The sequence below is a fragment of the Somniosus microcephalus genome, chromosome 1, assembly GCF_052327205.1.
Source record: "Somniosus microcephalus isolate GS21.2 chromosome 1, FLI_Smic_1.0, whole genome shotgun sequence".
Taxonomy (NCBI): Eukaryota; Metazoa; Chordata; class Chondrichthyes; order Squaliformes; family Somniosidae; genus Somniosus; species Somniosus microcephalus.
The window spans coordinates 200636113-200657167 of NC_140987.1; the positions used below are offsets into that span (position 1 = coordinate 200636113).

At 44.8% G+C, this 21055-nt stretch overlaps 1 protein-coding gene across 7 annotated transcripts in view; it reads left to right on the forward strand.

Moving 5' to 3' along the window:
* Nucleotides 1-21055, forward strand: part of mef2cb (myocyte enhancer factor 2cb) — a 300235-nt gene that overhangs the window by 167620 nt on the left and 111560 nt on the right. For all 7 annotated transcript variants that reach the window (XM_085989224.1, XM_085989219.1, XM_085989178.1 and 4 more), the window contains one exon: nt 14660-14863. In XM_085989224.1, the coding sequence (XP_085845350.1) occupies nt 14660-14863 (204 nt within the window). The remainder of the gene's footprint in view (nt 1-14659; nt 14864-21055) is intronic.

Sequence of the window (21055 nt, forward strand, 5' to 3'; positions counted from 1 at the left end):
CTACAGCAACTCATCAAGGTTACTTCAACAGCATCCCTCTCCTTGCGGCCTCTACCAACAAGAACAAGAGCAGCAATGTCATGAGAACACCATCATCTCTAAGCTCCCCTCCAACTCACACATACCATCCTGACTTGGATGTTCCTTCCTTATCTAGGTCATTATCCTGGAATCCCAGACACCATTGTGGGAGCATATCACAAGTGCTGCTGCAGTTAAGAAGAGAAGGTTCACAACCAGCTTCTCCGGTCAGCTAGGGATGGGCAATCAGTGCACCCTTCCCAGTGTCGTCTAAGTCCCAAGGATAAATATATTTTAAAAAATCTCTTGATTCAGTCTGAGCAAGAAGCCAAGGAGGGAGATGCAATTACATTGATATTGTTGAAGTGTTTCAAAAGTTAAGTTGTTTATTGATAAGACAAATATGATGACGAGCAGTAAGGATGTAGCATGTAATATATCCTGGGGTGCTACAAGTAGAAAAGTAGCAACAATCTAAAAGCATCCACTCAAAGCTAACACAGATTGACTGCGGAGATTAGAAATATTTTTATGTCATGTTTTTGTCATGTGGGTAGCTGGGATTCAGTGATAAGTGAGATCATGTAAGAATTAGCTTGTATTAGTTAAAGTAACAAGGAAGTACATCTGGATCAGATGTGATCACACACAAGGAACTGCTTTATCAATATTATTAAGGTTACTTGGGTTGTCACATTCATCTGTAGGAGAGAAAAGTGATAGACACAGGGCAAACAGAAATGCACAATAAGTGATAATGCAAGTTCCGTAACTTGAGCTGGGTTCTCCTTTTTTTGGCATGAAAGTTCCTCCTGGCCACACAAAGATCGTCAATTCTGATGCCAGTTCCTCTGTAGCCCTCCTCCATTACCTGCCCCCCAAGGTGCCCCCACTGGCTTGGCTTTGTGGTGGAGCTGCTGGATTTCCTGCTGCTCTCCCCCGCCCCCCTCAGCATACAAATAAAAACATTGTTCTAACATTGCAGATAGCCAGTGGCACACTCGGTCTTGCACTCCCATGTTGTATAAAGCCCTGGACCTGTTCCATGTTTTTTTTTTGTTTATTCATGGGATGTGGGCATCACTGGCAAGGCCAGAATTTATTGCCCATCCTAATTGTTCGGTGAAGATACTTCCACAGTACTGTTAGGTAGGGAGTTCCAAGATTTTGACCCAGCGACGATGAAAGAACGGTGATATACAGTATTTCCAAGTTAGGATGGTGTCTGACTTAGAGAGGAACTTGGAGGTGGCGCCTGCTGTCCTTGTCTTCTGGGTGGTAGAGTTTGCGTGTATGGGAGGTACTGTCGAAGAAGCCTTGGCGAGTTGCTGCAGTGTATCTTGTAGATGGTACACACTGCAGCCACGGTGCACCAGTGGTGGAGGGAGTGAATGTTTAAGGTGGTGGATGGAGTGCCAATAAAGCAGGCTGCTTTGTCCTGGATGGTGTCGAGCTTCTTGAGTGTTGTTGGAGCTGCATTCATCCAGGCAAGTGGAGAGTATTCCATCACACTCCTGACTTGTGCCTTGTGGATGGTGGAAAGGCTTTAGGGAGTCAGGAGATGAGACACTCGCCATAAAATACTCAGCCTCTGACCTGTTCTTGTAGCCACAGTATTTATGTGGCTGGTCCAGTTAAGTTTCTGGTCAATGGTGATCCCCAGGATGTTGATGGTGGAGGATTTGGCGATGGTAATCTCGTTAAATGTCATGGGGAGGTTCTTAGACTTTCTTGTTGGAGATGGTCATTGCCTGGCACTTGTGTGGCACAAATGTTATTTGCCACTTATCAGCCCAAGCCTGAATGTTGTCCAGGTCTTGCTGCATGCAGGCACGGACTGCTTCATTATCTGAGGAATTGCGAATGGAACTGAACACTATGCAATCATCAGCGAACATCCCCACTTCTGACCTTATGATGGAGGAAAGATCATTGATGAAGTTAATGACAATGGGGATGAAGTTACACAGGGGTTCTCGCGAACGTCTGTAACTTAAATGGAAGAATCGTGAAAATCTCAAAGAAACCACGTAAGCGCCATTTCTCTGAGGTTCCTGTGGAAATTTTGCTGAGATTACAGAGAATGGTCAAGGGCACCCACCTGAAAATTCAGTCCCAAAGTATCCAACCTGTCTGCTGGAGTAGGTTAGATTACTCAGGCAGAAGAGTTTCTTCTTCATTCTTCAAATGATACACAGCCTCCACACAATGTGATCACATCCATCCACAAGTTCTAAAGTGGAATAATTTAGGGTGAGGAAGAGGTTAATGTTTAGTCGTTTTAGTTTAGCTTCAGGTCAAAAAGACCATGTACGGCCTATCTGCAACTTGGTGAAGATATATTTATATGCCTACTCAGCACATGATTTCCCCAGAACCTATTAAGTTGCCACATACTCCTAATGCAGTGGAAGATGTATTGAAAAATAAAAAAGACACTGCAAGGTAAGTAACCTATAATTTCCAGAGGGTGAAGCATGCGCCCATTCCCAGCGAGCCACTGACTTGACTAAGTGGGGAATAAGAACATAAGAAGTAGGAGCAGAAGTAGGCCATACGGCCCCTCGGGCCTGCTCCGCCATTCAATAGGATCATGGCTGATCCAAACCTAGGCTCACGTCCACTTCCCTGCCCTCTCCCCGTAACCCCTAATTCCCTTATCAGCTAGGAAACTGCCTATCTCCGTTTTAAATTTATTTAATGTTGCAATATATATATTTGTATCACTAGTAATGCGGTGTTTATATATCAGGCCTGAAAATCCACAGTGACTGCAGCTTGGCACAACGGCTGAGATGCACCCACACAGCATCTTCAGCACTGACCATGCCAATGTTTGTGGAATCAAGGACCCTTTGTTTTCATGCAATGGTGTGCACCCACACCACTAGAGATGCATCCGGGCACTCACCTACTGCTGTAGGCCGTAAACCGTGGTGCCAGTTGATGGGCTCAGAGGGCTACCAGGTTCCTCACTGCCCCAGAAATAAGAGAGGTCCACTCTTGGGGGGGAAATGCTGACTTTTATGGGGAACAAGGCCACAATCCAGACCTGTAAGCCGTGGTGTTGCCCACTTCTGCCATTCATCAGGCTGGTATGGCTAATCTCACCCAGCTTATCAGCCGTCAATGATCATCTAGGTATTTTGTAGGCCAAGGACACAGGAGCCTAAAAATTGGTCGGCACAAACTGGGAGCAAGGAATGAAACCTCTACCAGAACGGGTGGCCTTAAGGCCCACCTGATATTGGGCCTCTGGCCTCATTTACATGAGACCAGTGAGGAAAAGGAGGGGCTAGCCTGGACATAAAGACAGTAGTGCAAAGGATCTTGGCTCGGGAGATCAGGAAGTCGAATCCGTATGGGTGTAGATAAGAAATAACAAGGGGCAGAAAACACTGGTGGGAGTAGTTTATAGGCCCCCTACCAGTAGCTATACCATTGGATGAAGTATTAATCAAAAAATAATAGGAGCTTGTTCAAAAGTAATGCAATAATTGTGGGGGACTTCAATTTTCATACAGACTGGACAAATCAAATTGGCAAAGGTAGTCTGGAGGACGAGTTCATGGAATGCATTTGAGACAGTTTCCTAGAACAATACGTCATGGAACCAACCAGATAGCAGGCTATTTTATATCTTGTATTGTGTAATGAGACAGGGTTAATTAGTAATGTCATAGTAAATGATCCTCTGGGGAAGAGTGATCATAATATGTTTGCAGACGACACAAAGCTGGGTGGGCGTGTGTGCTGTGAGGAGGATGCAGAGAAACTCCAGTATGATTTGGACAGGTTGGGTGATTGGGCAGATGCATGGCAAATGCAGTATAATGTGGATAAATGCGAGGTTATCCACTTTGGTGGCAAAAACAGGAAGACATTATTATCTGAACAGCAATAGATTGGGAAAAGGGGAAGTGCAACGAGACCTGGGTGCACCAGCCGCTGAAGGTAAGCATGCAGGTGCAGCAGGCGGTTAAGAAGGCAAATGGTATGTTGGCCTTCATAGCGAGAGGATTCGAGTACAGGAGCAAGGATGTCTTGCTGCAGTTGTACAGGGCCTTGGTGAGACCACACCTTGAGTATTGTGTGCAGTTTTGGTCGCCTTATCTGAGGAAGGATGTTCTTGCCATGGAGGGAGTGCAGCGAAGATTCACCAGACTGATACCTGGGATGGCAGGAATGACGTATGAGGAGAGATTGGGTCGATTAGGCTTATATTTGCTAGAGTTTAGAAGAGTGAGAGGGGATCTCATTGAAACTTATAAAATTCTAACAGGACTAGATGCGGGAAGGATGTTCCCAATGGCGGGGGAGTCCAGAACCAGGGGTCACAGTCTAAGGATAAGAGGTAAGCCATTTAGGACTGAGATGAGGAGGAATTTCTTCACCCAGAGAGTGGTGAACTTGTGGAATTCTCTACCACACAAGGCAGTTGAAGCCAACTTATTAAATATATGCAAGAAGGAGTTAGATATATTTCTTAAGGCTAAAGGGATCAAGGGATATGGGGAGAAAGCAGGGACAGGGTACTGAATTTGGATGATCAGCCATGATCTCATTAAATGGCGGAACAGGCTTGAGGGGCCGAATGGCCTACTCCTGCTCCTATCTTCCATGTTTTTATGATAGCATTTCATAGCATAGTGGTTATGTTACTGGACTGGACTGAGTTCAAATCCCACCACGGCAGCTGGGGAATTGAAATTCAGTTAATTAAATAAATCTGGAATAAAAAGCTAGTATCAGTAATGGTGCCCGTGAAACTATCGGATTATTGTTAAAAACCCATCTGGCTCACTAATGTCCTTTAGGGAAGGAAATCTGCTGTCCTTACCAGGTCTGGCCTATATTTGACTCCAGACCCACAGAAATGTGTTTGACTCCTAACTGCCCTCTGAAATGGCCGAGCAAGCCACTCAGTTGTAACAAACTGCTACGAAAAGCAATAATAAGAATAAAACCGGACGGACCACTCAGCATCAACCTAGGCACTGCCTTCAGACTTGACAACGACACACCCAGCCCAATCGACCCTGCAAAACCTACTCACCAACATCTGGGGACTTGTGCCAAAATTGGGATAGCTGTCCCATAGACTAGTCAAGCAACAGCCTGACATAGTCATACTCACAGAATCATACCTTTCAGCCAATGCCCCAAACTCCTCCATCACCATCCCTGGGTAAGCCCTGTCCCAGCAGAGTTGGTGGCACCCTGATATACGGTCAGGAGCGAGTGGCCCTGGAAGTCCTCAACATTGACTCCAGACCCCATGAAGTCTCATAGCTCCAGGTCAAGCATGGGCAAGGAAACCTCCTGCTGATTACCACCTACTGCCCTCCCTCAACTGATGAATCAGTACTCCTCCATGTTGAACACCACTTGGAAGAAGCACTGAGAGTAGCAAGGGCACAGAATGTATTCTGGGTGGGAGACTTCAATGTCCATCACCAAGAGTGGCTCGTCAGCACCACTACTGACCGAGCTGGCCGGGTCCTGAAGGACATAGCTGCCAGACTGGGCCTGTGGCAGGTGGTGAGAGAACCAACATGAGGGAAAAACCTACTTGACCTCATCCTCACCAATCTACCTGTCACAGATGCATCTGTCTATGACAGCATTGGTAGCAGTGATCACCGCACAGTCATTGTGGAGATGAAGTCCCATGTTCACATTGAGGACACCCTCCATTGTGTTGTGTGGCACTGCCACCGTGCTAAATGGGATAGATTCAGAACAGATTTAGCAGCTCAAATCTGGGCATCCATGAGGCTGTGGGCCATCAGCAGCAGCAGAATTGTATTCCACCACAATTGCATATCCCTCACTCTGCCATTACCATCAAGCCAGGGGACCAACCCTGGTTTAATGAGGAGTGTAGAAGAGCATGCCAGGAGCAGCACCAGGCCTATCTACAAATGAGGTGCCAACCTGGGGAAGCTGCAACACAGGACTACGTGCATGCTAAACAGCGGAAGCAGCAGGCTATAGAAAGAATTAAACAATCCCACAATCAACGGATAAGATCAAAGCTCTGCAGTCCTGCCACATCCCCATCCTCAATAATGGCAGAGCCCAGCACATGAGTGCAAAAGACAAGGCTAAAGCATTTGCAACCTTCTTCAGCCAGAAATGCTGAGTGGATGATCCATATCGGCCTCCTCCTGAGACCCTCACCATCACAGAAGCCAGTCTTCAGCCAATTAGATTCACTCCATGATATCAAGAAACGGCTGAGCATACAGCAAAGGCTATGGGCTCCGACAGCATCCCGGCTGTTGTGCTGAAGACTTGTACTACAGAACTAGCCACGCCTCTAGCTAAGCTGTTCCAATGCAGCTACAACACTGATATCTACCCAGGACCACTCTGCTCCTGGCCTCATTACAGCCTTGGTACAAACATGGACTAAAGAGCTGAATTCCAGAGGTGAGACGAGAGTGACTGCCCTTGACATCAAGGCAGACCGAGTGTGGCATCAAGGAGCTCGAGTAAAACTGACGTAAATGGGAATTGGCAGGGGGGAAACTCTCCACTGGCTGGAGTCATACCAATACAAAGGAAGATGGTTGTGGTTGTTGGAGGTCAATCATCTCAGCCCCAGGACATCGCTGCAGGAGTTCCTCAGGGCAGTGTCCTAGGCTCAACCATCTTCAGCTGCTTTATCAATGACCCTCCCTCCATCAAAAGATCAGAAGTGGTGATGTTTGCTGATGACTGCACAGTGTTCAATGCCATTCGCAACTCCTCAGATAATGAAGCAGTCCATGCCTGCATGCAGCAAGACCTGGATGACATTCAGACTGGGGCTGATAAGTGGCAAGTAACATTTGCGCCACACAAGTGCCAGTCAATGACTATCTCCAACAAGTAAGAGTGTAACCCCCGCCCCTTGACATTCAACGGCATTACCATCGCCAAATCCCCCACCATCAAGATCCTGGGGGGTCATCATTGACCAGAAACTTAACTGGACCAGCCACATAAATACTGTGGCAACACGAGCAGGTCAGAGGCTGGGTATTCTGCGGCGAGTGTCTCGCCTCCTGACTCCCCAAAGCCTTTCCACCACCTACAAGGCATAAGTAAGGAGTGTGATGGAATACTCTCCACTTGCCTGGATGAGTGCAGCTCCAACAACACTCAAGAAGCTCGACACCATCCAGGACAAAGCAGCCCACTTGATTGGCACCCCATCCACCACATTAAATATTCACTCTCTTCACTGCCGGCACACCATGGCTGCAGTGTGTACCATCTACAAGATGCATGGCAGCAACTCACCAAGGCTTCTTCGGCAGCACCTCCCAAACCTGAGATCTCCACTACCTAGAAGGACAAGGGCAGCAGGCGCATGGGAACACCACCACCTGAAAGTTCCCCTCCAAGTTGCATACCATCCTGACTTGGAAATATATCGCCATTCCTTCATTGTTGCCGGGTCAAAATCCTGGAACTCCCTCTCTAAGATACTGTGGGAGTACCTTCACCACGCGCACTTCAGCGGTTCAAGAAGGCGGCTCACCTGCACCTTCTCAAGGGCAATTGGGGATGGGCAATAAATGCTGGCCTTGCCAGCGATGCCCATATCCCATGAACAAATTTTTATTCTTTTTTTAAATTTTACATCGGGTTTGAGAGTGAAATACTTAATTCTGAAACTGGAGTCTTAAATTTAAATAAAGCCAATTACATCGGTATGAGGAGTGAGTTGTCTAAGGTAGGTTGGGAAATTAGAGTAAAAGGTATAACAGTAGATAAGCAGTGGCAAACATTTAAAGAAATATTCCAAAATTCTCAATGAAAATACATTCCATTGAGAAATAAAGCTCCACAGGAAAAGTGATCCATCCGTGGCTAAATAAAGAAGTTAAGGATGGCTTTAGATTAAAAGAGGAGGCTTATAATGTTGTGAAGAATAGTAGTAAGCCTGAGGATCGGAAGAGCTTTAGAAACCAACAAAGGATGACCAACAAATTGCTAAAAAGGGAGAAAATAGAATGAGAGTAAACTAGCAAGAAGTATAAAAACAGATTGTAAGAGCTTCTACAAGTATGTAAAAGGAAGAGATTAGCAAAAGCAAACATTGGTCCCTTAGAGGCTGGGACAGCAGAAATTATAAGGAAATGGAAGAGACTTTAAACAAATATTTTGTGTTCGTCTTCACGGTAGAAGACACAAAAAGCATACCAAAAATAGTGGGGAACCAAGGGTCTAATGAGAGTGAGGAACTTAAAGTAATTAAGAGCAGTAGAGAAAAAGTACTTGAGAAACTAATGGGACTAAAAGCCGACAAATCCCCTGGACCTGATGGCCTACATCCTAGGATTCTAAAAGAGTTGGTTGTATAGATAGTGGATGCATTGGTTGTGATCTTCCAAAGTCCCCTAGATTCTAGAATGGTCCCAGTGGATTGGAAGGTAGCAAATGTAACCCTGTTATTCAAGAAAGGATGGAGAGAGAAAATATTGAACTACAGGCCAGTTAGCCTGACTACAGTTGTCAGGGAAAATGCCGGAATCCATTATTAAGGAAGTGGTAACAGGGCACTTAGAAAATCATAATATGATTAGGCAGATTCAACATGGTTTTATGAAAGGGAAATTGTGTTTAACAAATTTATTAGGGTCTTTTGAAATGTAACTAGCAGGATAGATAAAGGAGAACCAATGGATGTAGCATATTTGGATTTCCAAAAGGAATTCAATAATGTGCTACATAAAAGGTTGTTACACAAGATAAGTGCTCATGGGGTTAGGGGGTAATATATTAGCATAGATAGAGAATTGGTTAACAGACAGAAAACAGAGTCGGGATAAATGGGTCATTTTCAGGTTGGCAGACTGTAACTAGTGGGGTGCCGCAAGGATCAGTGCTTGGGCCTCAGCTATTTACAATTCATATTAATGACTTTGATGAAGGGACCAAGTGTAATGTATCTAAATTTGCTAACGATACAAAGCTGGGTAGGAAAGTAAGCTGTGAGGAGGACACAAGGGGCTAGAAATTCGGTGCATTTGCGCCTCTCGTAACGGGGGGCAAACAACTTTTTCACCCGGGCGCGGTGCCGCTAACGACTCCTGCTAAATTCAGCGAGACTTTAGCGATGGCAGTAACCGGTAGCGCCCCGCTCCGCGGCCGATGACGATATTATCACTGTGCGCAGCGCCCCGTTTTCGCCCGCCTGCAAAATTGTCCCGCGCACCCTTAATCTACACTGGGTGATGACAGTGACTGTGGGAATGGAGCGGCTGGAGGCTCGCGGGGCGATAAATAAAGGGGAGGTGGTGGGTGGGGAAAAAATAAATCGGCTGACTTACTTGTCGTGGGCTGTTGCCTTTTTGAACGCGGAGTCTGTGCCGCGATCTGGCAGCCCAGCATGCCTCTTGAGTGCCGGGCTGCTGGCACGGCACCCCGCTCCCCGGTGGTCCAGGTAGGTCCCTGCAGAGTTGTGGGCTTGGGCCCTCCCCTTTAATGAGGGGAAGAGCCCTTCCATGCAGCAGCGCTACATGGCCCAATTCGTAGCGCTGCAGAACGCACCGCCCCGATATTCTGGGTTAGCGCTCTAAGAAGGAAGTGGAGCGCTTGAATTAGCGCTCCACCTCCCTCTTGGGGCGCTAAAACTGAATTTAGCGATCGCTGGCGCTATTTTTCTCCGAGCACTAAATTTAGCACCCAGGTGATGTTAGCAACCCGAAATGATCGCGAATGAATTTTTCCCCCAAGGAGCCTGCAAAGGGATGTAGACAGGTTAAGTGAGTGGGCAATAAAGTGGCAGATGGAGTATAATGTGGGGAAATATGAGGTTATTCACTTTAGTAGGAAGAATAGAAAAACAGAATATTTTTAAATGGTGAGAAACTGTTAAATGTTGGTGTTAAGCGAGATTTAGGTGTCCTCGTACAGGAAACGCAGAGAGTTAGTATGCAGGTACAGCAAACAATTAGGAATGCAAATGAAATGTTGGCCTTTATTGCAAGGGGGTTGGAGTACAAGAGTAAGGAAGTCTTGCTACAATTGTACAGGGCTTTGGTGAGACCACACCTGGAGTACTGTGCACAGTTTTGGTCTCCTTATCTGAGGAAGGATATACTTGCCTTAGAGGTGGCGCAACAAAGGTTCACTAATTGATTCCTGGGATGAGAGGTTGTCCTCTGAGGAGAGATTGAGTAGATTGGGTCTATACTGTTTGGAGTTTAGAAGAATGAGAAGTGATCTCATTGAAACATAAGATTCTGAGGGATATTGACAGGGTAGACGCTGAGAGGTTGTTTCTCCTGGCTGGAGAGTCTAGAACCAGGGGGCATAGTCTCAGGATGAAGGGTCGGCCATTTAAGACTGAGATGAGGAAGAATTTCTTCACTCAGAGGGTTATGAATCTTTGGAATTCTCTACCCCAAAGGGCTGTGGATACTGAATTGTTGTGTATATTCTAGGCTGAGATAGATTGATTTTTGGACTCATGGGGAATCAAGGGATATGGAGATCGGGCAGGAAAGTGAAGTTGAGGTTGAAGATCAGCCATGATCTTATTGAATGGTGGAGCAGACTCGAGGGGCCGTATGGCCTACTCCTAATTCTGATGTTCTTATATTCTTATGCATGTGGCAGTGAGTAACAGTCCTGGCAGGGATGGAATTACAGGTCAGTCGATGAGGCAGCCGTAGGCCTCACCACTCCTGATTTCAAGCAGGACCATGGGGCAGAATCCATGCTAATACTTCCTATGTTGCCGAGGTGAGGGTAGAGATGTTTGGTGAGTAGAAAATCAGGGTTGAATAGTGGAGATGTGAGCATGGATGATTGTTCTGAAGGATTGCTTGATTACCTTTGGGGATCAGGAAGTATTTACATCATACTTTCTCTCAGGAGATAAAATGGATGGCTTAGAGTCTACAAAAGGCTAGCATGCATGTTCAGTTGATGGGCCAAATGGCCTTTTCTCATTCCTTGCTTTCTTATGTTCTTACTATCACAGTCAATCATGGAAACTGCTTTGAGTGGTTAAAATTAGTTAATTCTGTGTATTGTGTAATTACTCTTCCTTAGAGGTGGTCTAGAATATTATTAATAATCATGGTCATTTACCCCAATTTATTATTTACTTCATTAGTACAATAAGACTTTGTGACCTGAGAGTGCATTTTAACTGTTGAAACTCATTATCGCACCATATGCCTCAAATGCATATATAGTTATCACAGGCATTTCAGTTTGCATGCATCTATCCATCACCTAACATCATTGTGCACCTAATTAAAATGTGATTTGATAGCTTGTTCTGCTGATTAGCTAGCTCCTGTGCAAAAGAAACTGCATGTAACTGGAAAAAAACAGGCTTAATTTCTGTCAATTAGTATGAGGTTTAAAAGTGTAAGCAAGTTGTTTTCTGCTGAATTGTAGCTTTATAAGGATGTCAGCTTTAAAGTTCTGATGCGTTCATCTTTTTTGAATTGTCAAAAGATTTTTCTGTAAGCAAAGAAGGGAATTAGTCAAATGAGAAAGTGTGCACTTTTTTAATTGAAACCTCCAGCTAAGATGTTCTTTAAGGATTGATCCTTCAAAAAAGCAAAGGCCGTGAAATTCGGGAGTTTAGCGCCAGCCGTTAAGGCTGGTTTTGCTGAAAAGATGGCGGTTGCCTCGCTTCTGCCCGCTTCCAGTGGATAACGCGGCACCACCATTTTTGGGAGTTGGTAGGGCTGCCGTTGCCAGCGCTCGCTCCAAATATTTAGATGAGGCACATCGTGATGTCAATGCCATTTTGGACGTCGCCACTCTATTTAACGGCCTCTCCTAATCACGACCAGCTGACCAAGTGTTCAGCAGCAGGAAGGAGACCCCAGCTGCACTATTTAAAGGGATCATCAACAACTTGCAGCTGATTTGCTTTTTCAGTTTGAACATCTCTGTCTAGGTTTGTGGAACCATTTGGAGCTTTCTAGAGTTGCTTAAAGTTGCTGAGGTGACAGGGAGTGTTGCTGCAAGTGGGCTATGCCTTGATTCTCATTTAAAGGGTTCTTTCCACATCACTTGCTTCCAGTCATGGGGGCTCTACTTGCAGTACCCCTTACGCTCGAGTATGTCAGGAAGATGGAGTGGAGACAGTGAAGAAGAGGACAAGATCCTCGCAGAAGAAGGAGGAGGAGCAGGAGGGCCTCTCAGCAGGTGGCCTTACCCACCTAGGGTCTTCCGAAATCATTTCTCCTATCTGCACCTTAGCCAGGAGCAGTTTGTTAGGAGGCTCTGCTTCACCAAAGAAGTGGTCACAGAACTCTGCCACCTCCTGAAATCAGACCTGCCGCCTCGGAGCAGGGCGACAACGGCACTGCAAGTGGCAGTCAAGGTCATCCTGGCCCTCAATCTTTTCACCACCAAATCCTTCCAGTCTGGAGTAGGCAACATAGCTAATGTCTCCCAAATTGCCATCATTGCTACTTCCGGAAGGTCACAGAGGCTCTGTAATCTAGGAGAAGCGACTTCATTGTCTTCTCTCTGGGACGAGCGCACATGTGGCTTTGCCAAGATAGCAGGCTTCCCTGCCCATTTTTGGGCCTTACCCTATTTCTAGGCCAAAGTTTAAGGTGCAATAGTAGCTGCAAAGTTTACTGATGCAAACAGTGGAGGGAGCTGTGCTTGTACAACCTATGTACATGACTTCTGTCCACCATGCATAAGAGCACAGGAGCATTATACACTATCTAGTCTGACAGTAGGTTAGTTAATTTCTTTTCTATTTATTCCCCTTTCCTACCAATTTACTCAGAAATGTAAAGCAGTGATGTCAGACCAAGACTGACTTTCCTTTTCCAAAAAGACCTGCTTTTTTTATTTCATGAAGCTTAACTTTTTGGACATGTTGTTGTTCAAACTACTGACTAATATATGCTGGAGGATGGTCAAATGTTCTTGCTAAGAATAAATGACAATGAAAGCAAATTGTACCACATGTAGGCAGGAATTTACAGATGTTATTTGAAGGTGACAAATGTTGCCATAAAAATAGTCTGATCCTAAAATATACACATTTAAGTTAACAAGAACAAGTTTAATGGGACTAGATTCTGTAATTAAATGCACTTTCTCGCTCAATATGTATTTCTCCCAGCAGAATTTTAGGAATAACAATCACTTCAGTCATTGGTGCTATTTGAGAGGTTCCCATGCCACTGCTAGTGCTGTATTAGGAGAAAGGCTCTCTGCTTCTCTGGAGAAGCATTTGCTTTCCTCTTGAATAAAATTTGATGGAATATGCCAGCTATCTCCTCTTGCTTAATTTCTGTCATTATGTTAAAACAAAATTAACCAACCTCACAATTATCTTTTTGAAGAATAGCACCAATGACTGAAGTTTGTGGGCCCTTGTTCATGGATATTGTCTATAACAGCCCTGAGTGTAAATGCAACATTATATTCAAGACTGAACTGGTTTGTTCAAAACAAGCGCATTCAAGCATCACATCCATTGTTGTATGAGGTTTTCAATCTAATGCTCACTACTGGACTAGCTCTTTCTAGAATGTGATTGTGGTACACATGGCGGACACATGGCAGATGAAGTTCAATGCAGAGAAGTGTGAGGTGATACAGTTTGGTAGGTAGAATGAGGAGAGACCATACGCACTAAATGGTACAATTTTAATGGGGGTGCAAGAACAGAGAGACCTGGGGGTGCTTGTGCACAAATCTTTGAAGGTGGCAGGACAGGTTAACAAAGCAGTTAATAAAGCATATGGTATCCTGGGCTTTATAAATAGAGGCATAGAGTACAAAAGCCAGGAATTTATGCTAAACCTATATAAAACAGTGGTTCAGCCCCAGCTTGAATATTGTTTCCGATTCTGGGCACCACACTTTAAGAAGGACGTGAAGAGGGTACAGAAGAGATTTACTAGAATGGTTCTAGGGATGAGGGATTACAGTTACATGGATAGACTAGAGAAGCTAAGGTTGTTCTCCTTGGAGCAGAGATGGCTAAAAGGAGATTTGATAGAGGTGTTTAAAATCATGGCGGGTTTAGATAGAGTAAATAAAGAGAAACTGTTTCCAATGGTTGTAGGGATGATAATGAGAGGGCACAGATTTAAGGTGATTGGCAAAAGAACCAGAGGCAACGTGAGGGAAAACCTTTTTACGCAGCGAGTGGTTAGGATTTAAAATGTACTACCTGATAAGGTGGTGGATACAGATTCAATAGCAGCCTTCACAAGGGAATTGGATAAATACTTGAAGGAAGAAAAAAATGCAGGAATATGGGAAAAGAGATGGGGAAGTGGAACTAACTGGATTGCTCTTCGAAAGAGCTGGCACAGACCATGTTCCCTTTAAGCGCAGCTCCTCCACAGCCAGCTCACCGGCTTTTAAATAGGAAAAATGGGTCGCGTAGCCTTTCAAAGGGGCCACGCACTCCAAAAAAAATTACAGGGAACATTGGCGCAGACTCGATGGGCCAAATGGTGGCCTCCTTCTGTGCTGTACTATTCTATGATTCTAATAGTATATAATAGTGACTAGCTTTCTGGGAAAACCCAGTTAAGTAAACACAACAGTTTGAGAACCCTATGATAATGATGATAACTTTGAACTTTGAACACTTATATTCTCAGACTTTAATATTCTTTTATGTCTTCTGCAGGTGACATTTACCAAGAGGAAGTTTGGGTTAATGAAGAAGGCTTATGAGCTAAGTGTTCTGTGCGACTGTGAGATTGCTCTGATCATCTTTAACAGCACAAATAAACTGTTCCAGTATGCCAGCACCGATATGGACAAAGTACTGCTGAAATACACAGAGTACAACGAGCCGCATGAGAGTCGAACAAATTCAGATATTGTTGAGGTAGGATTTACCCTGACATATATATTGCTCAGTTGTATTCAAGATCTTAGAAGTGGCAAAACATAAGACTGTTTCTGAAGCTAACTAAGGAAAATTTATTACAACTATAGACATTTATTCCATACAACTATAGGACAGAACTGCTAAATATGCAGTTCATTCACTGTTATTCAAAAATCCTTTAATAATAAACACTGTAAATGGAACTACTTGCTCAGATGTTGCAAGTCTATTATATCCAGTCACATATTAAACTCAGAATGAATTGTTCCCATGTTTTTGGTTTCGGAGCGGCAGTTCATATTACCACCTCCAAAACCCAATCTAAGTATGTTGGGATTTATTTGCATAGTGATGTCATGACATCACCACACTTTGCACAAAACAATTACTTTAATTTGGATACATGCAAAATATTTTTAACATTATCCCCAAGAAGGAAAATTGAAGTATGATTAAAATATTTTCTTTGCTAGTCCTGCTCAAATTTGCTCATTAGGACCTGAAACAACAAAGACCCCATTTACACTGCGATCTGCTGTTCAGTTCTTAAGCCACTAGTTATGGGAGTTCAATATTTGGGATCTACAGACTGGCTTGATCTCACATCGACTCCTTTTATGCACCATCTTTAGTGTCTTGGCAAAATAGAAACTGCTTTGCTGCCTTGCTAAAGATGGAATGTAAATGTACCCCTATATAAATTCAATCATTATAATAAGTTCAATATTTTAAAACTCTGCTTATCCTTTTGAGAGCTCCTGGAAGCAGAGAATAGACAAAATGTAATTTTGCTTCATGTTGCACAGTGTTTCAGGTTGTAGGGAATGTTGTGATGCTTTATTGTTTTTTATTCAAAACCTCACATTACTTCATCAAGAGGAAAAGACTGTGGCTATTTTGCTGCATTTGAGGTCCTTTTTAATAAACATAACATTGTTTTTGTGAAATAGAAACAGAAAATGCACAAAATGTCAGTCAGTATCTGAAAGAGAAAGCAAGGTTAGCATTTTGGATTATACCTTTCATCAGGACTGATCTGATGAACTGACCAACCAAAACTGTTGCCCTTCTTTCTCATTCATATGTTGATTGACCTAGATTCCAGGATTTGCATTGCTTCTTTTTACCTATGTTATAATGTGCACTGTAATATTGGTGTTACCAATGGATAAAGCTGAACAGAGTGCTTGCTAAAATTACTCACATAAGTGACAAAGGAGGTATTGTTAATTAAAAGCAAAATTCCACCATACTATTCACTGCAACATCTAATAGAACAATGCCACCTAGAAAGTTTAAGCTAACATGTTTTCTTTTGTTATTTTTTACTGTAAGAAATAGATGTTTCTTGTTCATCTGATTTGAATGCAGTTTTCTTATAAAACAGGGTGCTTCAGGTTCACAGCCAAAGACAGCATAGTTTCGTGTCTGGAGGAAATAGCTCTGCAGTGTGCGTGGGTGTTGAAAGCGGGTCTTTACATTAACTGATGCTCTGTGTAATTAGCATGTCTTTACTTGATAATTAATGGTGTGGCTACAATAGTGCATAGCCCCATAAAAGCTCTTCAGACATGTTTAGACAGATTGAAAAAGTTGGTACTCTGGGTAACCTAACAGTCACAAAAATGCCACATAGCACCAAATCTAAATCGATTTAAGAACATAAGAAACAGGAGCAAAAGTAGGCCTATCGGCTCCTCGAGCCTGCTCCGCCATCCGATAAAAATGTTTTTAGTGTCTTCTACCGTGAAGACCGATCCAAAATAATTGTTTAGAGTCTCTGCCATTTCTCTCTTTCCCATTATTAATTCCCCAGTCTCATCCTCTAAGGGACCAACATTTACTTTAGCTACTCTCTTCCTTTTTATTTACCTGTAGAAGCTCTTACTGTCTGTTTTTATAGTATTTGCTAGTTTACACTCATACTCTATCTTCTCCCCCTTTATAATTTTTTTAGTCATCCTTTGCTGGTTTCTAAAAATTTCCCAATCCTCTGGCCTACCACTAATCTTCGCAACATTGTATGCCTTTTCTTTCAATTTGATACCATCCTTAACTTCCTTAGTTAGCCATGGATGGTGCATCCTTCTCGTAGAGCCTTTCTTTCTCACTGGAATATACCTTTGCTGAGATTTATGAAATACCTCCTTAAATGTCTGACATTGCTGATCTACCGTCTTACCCTTTAATCTATTTTCCCGGTCCACTTTAGCCAACTGTGTCCTCATACCCTTGTAATTGCCTTTATTTAAGTTTAGCACACTAGCTTCAGACCCAAGTTTCTCACCCTCAAACTGAATTTGAAATTCTACCATGCTATGATCACTCTTTCCTCTGGGATCCTTTACTATGAGATCATACATTAATCCTATCTCATTTCACATTACCAGATCTAAAATAGCCTTCTCCCTGGTTGGTTCCTCAATGTATTGCTTTAAGAAACCATCACAAGTACGCCCTAGGAACTCATCCTCAAGGCTACCCTTGCCAATTTGATTTGTCCAATCTATATGATGATTAAAATCACCCATGATTATTGCAATACCTTTCTTACAAGCCCCCATTATTTCTTGATTTATACTCTGTCCTACGGTATAGCTACCAGTGACTTCTTACCCGTACTATTTTTTTTATCTCCACCCAAACTAATTCTACAGCTTGAGCTTCTGAGCCAATATCATTCCTCACCAGTGCAGTGATCTCATCCTTTATTAACAGAGCTACCCCCACCTCCTTTTCCTTTCTGCCTATCCTTCCGAAATGTCAAATACCCCTGAATATTCAGTTCCCAGCCTTGGTCACCTTGCAACCACGTCTCTGAAATGGCTATCAGATCATCCCCATTTATTTCTATTTGTGCCATCAACTCATCTATCTTGTTACGAATGCTGCGTGCATTCAGATAAAGAGCCTTTAATTTTACCTTATCGTTTTTCCTTACTCTGACTGTATTTTCTGGTGTACTCTTATGCTTGTACGCTCTGCCCCTTCTTGATGCATTCTGGTTATCGTTATCCCTATCGTTGCCCTGCACTATTGTCTTCTCCTTTTTCTTTGCCTTCCTAAATACCCCTTTACCTGGACTCCTATCGTCTATTTCCAGCTTAGCTTTTCTCCCTTCTGATTCTACCCTCAGGTTCCCATCCCCCTCTCAAGCTAGTTTAAACCCTCCCCAACAGCAATAGCAGACGCCCCCCCCCCCCCCCCGCGAGGATATTGGTCCCGTTCCCGTTGAGGTGCAACCCGCCTGGCTTATAGAGGTCCCACCTCCCCCAGAAACAGTTCCAATTCCTCAGGAATCTAAAGCCCTCCCCCCTACACCATCTCTCCAGCCACGCTGCTCTATCTTCCTTTTTCTGTACTCACTAGCACATGGCACTGGTAGTATTCCAGAGATTACTACCTTTGAGGTCCTGCTTTTTAACCTCTTTCCTAGCTCCCTAAACTCTGCCTGCAGGGCTTCCTTCCTCTTTCTCTTCTTCTTAGGGAGTCCGTCGGAACCGAGGATGACTTGCTTCCACACTAAAAATGAGTTCTCAGGTGACTGATGAGTCCAATGCTTGACCTACATTCTCTGTCACATGTGGGGCAGATGGTGGTTGAAGAGGCAGGTGGGTGGGGTGCTTGGGTTGAGGTGCACTCCTTCTGCTGTTTGCGCTTGGCTTCCGCTTGCTCCCGGCGAAGAGACTCGAGGTGTTCGGCGCCTTCCCGGATGCTTCTCCTCTACTTTGTGCGGTCTTGGGCCAGGGATTCCCAGGTGTCGGTGGGGATGTTGCACTTTTTTAAGGAGGCTTTGAGGGTGTCCTTGAAGCGTTTCCTCTGCCCACCTGGGGCTCTCTTGCCATGTCGGAGCTCCGAGTAGAGCGCTTGTTTTGGGAGTCTCGTATCGGGCATGCGGACGATGTGGCCCGTCCATCGGAGCTGATCGAGCGTGGTCAAAGCTTCGATGCTGGGGATGTTGGCCTGAGTGAGAACACTGACGTTGGTGTGCGTATCCTGCCAATGGATTTACAGGATCTTGCGGAGGCAGCGTTGGTGGTACCTCTCCAGTGCTTTGAGGTGCCTGCTGTACATGTCTGGGTCCATGTCTCTGAAGCATACAGGAGGGCGGGTATCACTACTGCTCTGTAGACCATGAGCTTGCTGCTGGGTTTGAGATCTTGGTCTTCAAACACTCTCTTCCTCAGGCGACCGAAGGCTGCACTGGCACACTGAAGGCGGTGTTGGACTTGGTCATCGACGTCTGCCCTTGTTGACAGTAGGCTCCCGAGGTATGGAAAGTGGTCCACGTTGTCCAAGCCCTCGTCATGGATTTTGATAAACAGGGAGCAGTACTGTGTGGCGGGGGCAGGTTGGTGGAGGACCTTTGTCTTACGGATGTTTAGTGTAAAGCCTATTTTCTCATACGCTTCGGTGAAGGTGTTGACGATGGTTTGGAGTTCGACCTCAGAGTGTGCGCAGGCGCAAGTGCCGTCTGCATACTGTAATTCGATGACAGAGGATGGGACGACCTTGGATCGGGACTGGAGGTGACGGAGTTTTAAAAGTTTCCCCTTTGTTCTGTAGATTAGCTCCACTCCAGCGGGGAGCTCAATGAGGTTGAGATGGAGCATTGCAGCCAGGAAGATCGAGAAGAGCGTTGGTGCGATGACACAGCCTTGCTTGACCCCGGTCCGTACTTGAATTGGGTCTGTGGTGGATCCGTAGGTCAGGATCACGTCTTGCATGTCGTTGTGAAGCAGATGGAGGATGGTGACAAACATCTGAGGGCAGCCGAATTTGAGGAGGACACTCCATAATCCCTCATGGTTGACTGTGTCGATGGCCTTTGTGAGGTCAAAGAAGCAGATGGAATAATCGCCGAGGCACTAAAACATGGCGGAGAAGCACTATTGGCGCGAATACATGAACTCATTTCTCTTATTCGGAAGGAGGAGAGCATGCCAGGGGATCTCAGAGATGCCATAATCGGGACCATCTTCAAGAAAAGTGACAAGTCCTATTGCGGTAATTACAGAGGTCAAAGAAGGCCATGTACAGCGGTTGTTGCTGTTCCCTGCATTTCTCTTGTAGTTGACGCGCAGTGAAGATCATGTCCATTGTGCCACTTAGTGGGCGGAATCCGCATTGCGACTCTGGGAGGAGCTCTTCATCCACTGGGAGAAGGTGATTGAGAAGGATTCTTGCGATGACTTTCCCTGTGGCCGACAGCAGGGAGACTCCTCTAATTACCGCAATAGGACTTGTCACCTTTCTTGAAGATGGTCACGATTATGGCGTCTCTGAGATCCCCTGGCACGCTCTTCTCCTTCCAAATAAGAGAAATGAGTTCATGTATTCGCGCCAATAGTGTTTCTCCGCCATGTTTTAGTGCCTCGGCGATTATTCCATCTGCTCCTGAGGCCTTGTTGTTCTTCAGTTGTCGGATGGCCCTTTCAACCTCATGCCAGGCTGGGGTTGTGCTGAGGTGGTGGCGGGTAGCATGCTGTGGGATGGAGTTGAGGACACTCGTGTCGAAGACAGAGTCTCGGTTAAGGAGATCTCCGAAGTGCTCCTTCCAGCGGGCACTGACTGCCTCTCTGCCCTTGATGAGTACCTCTCCATTCTTGGCCCGCAGTGGGGTAGGACTTTGGGTACTTGGGCCGTAGTTGGCCTTGACTGTGCTAAAGAATCCACGCACGTCGTGGTTGTCGCCTAGCTGCTGGATCTCCTGCGCTTTCTCCACCCACCATCTGTTCTTTAGTTCGCGAGTTTTTTGTTGGACCTCAGCCTTCAGGCATCTATAGAGCTGCTTTCTTGCTCTCAAGTTCTGTTGCTGTTTCCAGATCAGGAATGCCTTGCGCTTGTGACTTATTAGCTCCTGGATCTCCTGGTAGTTCTCGTTGAACCAGTCTTGGTGTTTCCTGGTCGAGTGACCGAGCGTCTCTTCTCAGGTGCTGATTATGGAGGCTTTGAGTGCAGACCAGGCACTGTGGACACTCTGTGTGTCTGAATCACTGGGAGTCGTCAGGTTGGTTGTGAGGCGCAGGCTGAATAGGGCTTTCTACCTATGTCGTTGGTACCGATATGGATACTGATTTCTACACTCAAGGTTATAAATGTGAAAAATATGCTTTAGGGGGCATAGATTTTCAAAGTACACACTTAAATTAAAATCACTACAACAACTTGGAAAGAAAGAAAGAAAAC